The sequence below is a fragment of the Cupressus sempervirens genome, chromosome 7 (assembly GCF_028749045.1).
Source record: "Cupressus sempervirens isolate cs-2001-9-10 chromosome 7, ASM2874904v1, whole genome shotgun sequence".
Taxonomy (NCBI): Eukaryota; Viridiplantae; Streptophyta; class Pinopsida; order Cupressales; family Cupressaceae; genus Cupressus; species Cupressus sempervirens.
The window spans coordinates 526,684,890-526,690,319 of NC_143124.1; the positions used below are offsets into that span (position 1 = coordinate 526,684,890).

General features: G+C 37.0%; 1 protein-coding gene across 1 annotated transcript; it reads right to left on the minus strand.

Annotated features, from left to right (window-relative positions):
• Positions 1-488: 488 nt before the first annotated feature.
• On the minus strand, positions 489-2,063 carry LOC149547838 (uncharacterized). Its single transcript, XM_089791884.1, has 2 exons — positions 998-2,063; positions 489-874 (listed from the first exon to the last, which is right to left on the minus strand). The coding sequence occupies exon 1, from the start codon at positions 1,913-1,915 to the stop codon at positions 1,025-1,027; it is 891 nt and encodes a 296-aa protein (XP_089648010.1). The 5' UTR covers positions 1,916-2,063; the 3' UTR covers positions 489-874; positions 998-1,024.
• Between the last annotated feature and the right edge of the window lie 3,367 nt (positions 2,064-5,430).

Genomic DNA, 5,430 nt, shown 5'->3' on the forward strand with positions numbered 1-5,430 from the left:
CAATATATGAAGATATTCATACAAAACAGATAAACAATTTGAAGAAAGGCAATCTAAATGGATTATTTGTAGAGGCAAGAGTTTGCAAAACCACAAAATTTCTTGATCAAGATCCACAATAAAACAACCTAAATTGAAAGAAACTTGAAAAATGTTATAACTGATATACACTTGGTTCCATAGATCAATAGTTTTCTGGATGTCATTAAAACTTGTTCATCTATTCAATTATATTCATTTTCCCATAAAACAAAAAATACACATTCCTTCACAAACTCATTATGATCTTTAACACAGCTGAAATGTTCATAGCCCATTAACATTAGAAATGACAACTGAAACTCTACAACTGAACACTGTTTTTTCAAAAATAAATATAAAATAAAACTTTGGAACTATACATAGATTGAGTCACCTGATTCATTTTGAAACCCCTGTTTTTTAACATTGACAGTACATTGACATTAAAAATATAGCTGAAGCATTGCTGGTAATTAAAGATAGTTGTTTTTTATAAGCTTAAGATTTTTTAACAGCTCTGGTATTTCATATGGCCTACCTGTCTGGAAAATAGATAGCCATAATAATTTTTTGGATCAGTTCAAGGCTAGCATTTTGGACCACTTGGACACTATAAACAATATTTTACTAACAGTCCATACGACCACAGCCCATAAGATCACAATTGTGGTACCTCAACCCTATAATAAAACAAATTGAAGCAGATTAACTTGGAACTGTTCTTCTGGGCTTCTGAAAGTCAGGATCGATGCAATCAGAACCAAATCATACTTTTCAAATCAATTAGAAGACATAGTTGATGCAAAAGACTTCCCCAAAAAAGGCAAATATGAACAGCTTCCTTCAAGGATATCTGATAAATCCATCCCCATCATCCCATAAGTAAATATAAGTAGGTATATGAAACTAACCAGAAAAGAAAAACATTTGGCCAGATATTGTATGGCGGTAGGATTATTTTACCCTAATCTCTTACCGTCCAAAACAGGGAAACATTGAAGTTCTAGCCGTGCGTTTGCTTAATTGTTTCTTTAAGGCTGTGCATTGTGTCAATGTACAAATCTTTCATGAATGTCAACATCTGCAAACCTGTTTCCATTACAAGATACTGAAGCCTCAGTTCCCATGCCTCCTTTAGTGTGAGAAATTTAGTTTGATTTCCGTTGGACATAGTGGTCTGGCTGTTATCTCCAGCCAGAACTTCATTGATATCTTCCCCGGACACTAAATCAAACCCTAGTTCAGATCTCTTTCTCTCTAAATCAGTACCCATTTTCCTCTTCTTCCCTGAATCAAACCCTAGTTCAGATCTCTTTCTCTGTATAAAATCTTTAGTACCCATTTTCCTCTTCTTCTTGGCATGCTTATCTGCGCTATCTTGAGCTTCGTCTGATGAAGCTTTTGTGTGATGGGGTGCTGAGGGTTCTTGGGTGCCATTGTAATTGTCAGAAACCCTAACCCCCATTATCTCAAGCATGTGCTCTTTCTTTAAATCACTTTCAAATTCATTTCTTTGAGATGGAGATGGAGTGCTTACCCTCGTTTTCCTTTTCCTCTTCCTATTCTCCTTTTCCATTATCTTCTTTTTCTGGCCTTGTAACGTTCCTTCTGACAAAATCTGATCCGCTTCATTCTGTGTCTTCTTCTTTCTATTCGCTTTTTCCATTCTCTTCTTTATCTGGCCCTCTTGAGCTTCATCCGATGAGATCTGATCCGCCTCTTTCTGTCGTTCAATTAACTTCACGGCCTCTCCCACCTGAGGCAATGTCTCCCTTAGCAACTCATCGAGGTCTACAAATTCATCAGGTTCATGGTGAAATGGCGATTTGGGCATTCGTCTCATTCCTTTTCTGCTACTTTCCTCTTTCTCCTCTTCCCAATTGCTGCCGTTCATTGAATTGCTCCGGAAAAATAAAATTTGGGGTTTAAGTTACCCTCCGCCTAGATTTCGACTAAAAATCTCTCCTCCAACTTCGAAGGCGTTACAAATATTCCATCTTATTATTCCATAAACTGTGTGAGACGTTCGCTTGAGTGATGAATGTTGTGGCAGTTGGGCTAGGACATCATCAATAATTGATATTGGGAAGTAGGAGGGAACAGCAACTTTGTCACTAGCTGTTGTATGAAATAACTCAAATTCATATTATATATTTATTTTACAAAATTTTGGGGCAGATTTCTGTTAAATTATTGATTCTAAATGTTGATGAAAAATAATTTAACACGATCTATTTTAAAAGTTTTGTCTATTATTTGAAAAGGAAAAATTGTTCGATTTATATGTCATTTGAAATAAAATTGGTAAAAGATTTTTAATATTCAATAGAAAGTTATTATTCAAACACTAATTCTAATTTTAACTGTAAATTCATAATTAAGATGATGACAAAATTGTTTTACATTAATCTTCAAAATCTTGAATGTTGAGCTCTGATTTTGAATTCAAATTAGGTGTCCTCTTTATAGGTTGAGGCCAAAGATGCAAATCTTTGTGATTCAAAATTATACTAGCACTAAAAGCACCAATGACTATTTAGGAAAGCTTATGCCTGAGTTGTTGTAGTTAAATATAATTGTGGAAGCATACATTGTCAATGCTTTAATCCTACCAAAAATGAATTTCACAAAAAACCTACAAGCTCAACAATCTCCTTTATTGCAACACTGCCGATAATAATGCATGTAAATGTTGCATTCAACTTGGGTGGTTGATAGATGAATCTAGAACCATCGAAGGGAAGATGGACAAGATAGTGGATGACTAAATGTGGTGGGGGGGGCCAGTGTTAGCTCATTGAAAAAGGGTGTATGTCATGCAGTTATGGTTATGTCTCCTACCCAAAAAAGTGATGCAGCGCAAGGCAGGAGAATCCCTAAAGGAGATGTCCTAGCCCCCAGCAAATAACCACATAATGGAAACACAATAACAATGAAAGATCTGATATCAAATCACAACTCTTTATTCATGAAATAACTATTACATGCAATGTGTTGTGTTGTAAGGCCTTCCTGGTTACACCCAAATACAATAGCAATTACAATAACAGTTCTGCAAGATCCTTCAAGATCCAACCCATACACTAGCTAGTCTAGATCCACACTCTAGTAGAAACCTCAAAGATCCCAACTTGTGCTCGCAAGCTACCAAGCAACCTCCTTGTTTCTAAACCACAACCACTAACTCTTCTCTAGCTTTATCCAAGATCCAAGTGTAAACTGCCTCACATTCGACGCTCTATCCACACACTCACAAATTCACCACAATCCTACTGTAAACTGCCTCACATTCGGCGCTTTATCCACAAACTCAGGAAAACTCACCCTTTACCTTCCTCCTCTCCAAGCTTCTCCTAAGAAGAGATGACACCTTGAAGCTTGATTAGAAATGCTCATATACGTTGCTTAAATAGGCACTTACCACCCAAGATGTTACCAACAGAACCAATGTGGGATAAAAGGTAAATGTAACTACCTTCCAATAAATATTTAATTCCCACCCGAATACAACTAAGCACCACCACGTGACCCAACAAATATTAAATGCATGATTTAATAAAATGTCCACAAGCTTCTAGAATTCTACCTACACACCTCGATAAATGGAATGACAACCATTTTAATTTATTTTTCTATTTATGCCACCTATGCACCTTGAAAATAGAAATTCCTTTTTCTCCTTTTCCCTTTTAAAATTTTTTAATTAAATTTTTCCTCTAATTTTCATCACTTTCTCTCTCTTCCAATTATTTATTTATTTTTTATTTTAAAAAGAAAAAATTTCCTACGCAAGATGCTCCTGCATCAAACTCCCCAAGTAGAAAAGAAAAGTGTGTCCTACACTTTCATGCCAAAAGAAAGATCTACAACCATCTTCATCTTCACCAAAAGTTTCCACTTCAACAGGGACAAGAAAACCAACATGCAAATCATCCACATTTGCATCCATATGTCAAACACCAGAATCTCAACCATCCAATTAGCATGCTCACTCCTAGGAACAAATTGAACATAATACTTCATCAACAAACCCTCATCCATATCAATAATTAGTGAATCCATACCAACAACGTCGAACTCTATATCAACAACAATATGTAGATCTCCATCAACACATGCCAAACTCTCAACACCAACCATCTCATTGCTCACAACAAGATGCTCTACAACATACAAATCATCACCAACAACAACTAGATCATCCACGACTGAGTGCTCCACAATATCCATGTCAAACACAACCAACTGATCATGAAAACTAATCTCCATCCCAACATCAACAAGGTTAGGAATATCTTCAGCAACAATCTCCAGTTGCTCTACAAGTTCTGTATTAGGCCCCACAAACTGACCAAAAAACCAACCTCTTCCACCTCAACCTTGTGATGCCATCTTCTCTCATGAATAAGTCTCTTAACCAGACAAACAACTCTCTTTCAGATTGGTAGACTCTAGCTCCACAAACATCTACGAAATGCCTTCCTCATCCTGTCCTTATCTCGATCATCTGAACTAGTTTCAAACTGGGAAACCATCTTAGAAAAATTCCTCTCCACCACATCACAGAGATTTACAATCATCTCAGGGTCCAATCCTCTTGGAGCCATCTCCCAAGATATTCATAAACCCTCTACAAAAAATCCTTCCCATGCTCCTTGTGACAACCTCAAATTGTTTGCAAGTTAGATCACAACCTTCCACTTTACACGAACAATCAGGAACTACATCACAAGTCCAGGACCATGGATTTGCAATCTACAAACTCTCTACAATCATGCCTCAACAAGATCAGTCTTCCATCTTTGCATCCATCGATCAACCTGCTTGTCCTCCCAAGGTCTTGGTGCAAACTGCCACAACTTCAGCGACTTGTCTACATGCTTAGGAACAACCTTTGCTCTGATACCATCTAATGTAGGACAAGGTAGGAGAATCCCCAAAGGAGATGTCCTAGCCCCCAGAAAGTAACCACACAACGGAAACATAATAACAATGAAAGATCTTATATCAAATAACAACTCTTTATTCATAAAATAATTGTTACATGCAATTTGTCATACTGTAAGGCCTTCCTGGTTACGACCAAATACAACAACAATTACAATAACAGTTTTCCAAGATCCCTCAAGATCCAACCCATACATTAGCTAGTCTAGATCCACACTCTTGTAGAAACCTTCAAGATCTCAACTTGTGCTCGCAAGCCACCAAACAACCTCCTTGTTTCTAAACCACAACCACTAGCTCTTCTCCAACTTTTTCCAAGATCCAAGTGTAAACTACCTCACATTTGGTGCTCTGTCCACAAACTCAAGAAAACTCACCCTTTAGCTTCCTCCTTCTCTCCAAGCTTCTCCTAAGAAGAGATCACACCTTGAAGCTTGATTAAAAATGCTCATATGCCTTGTT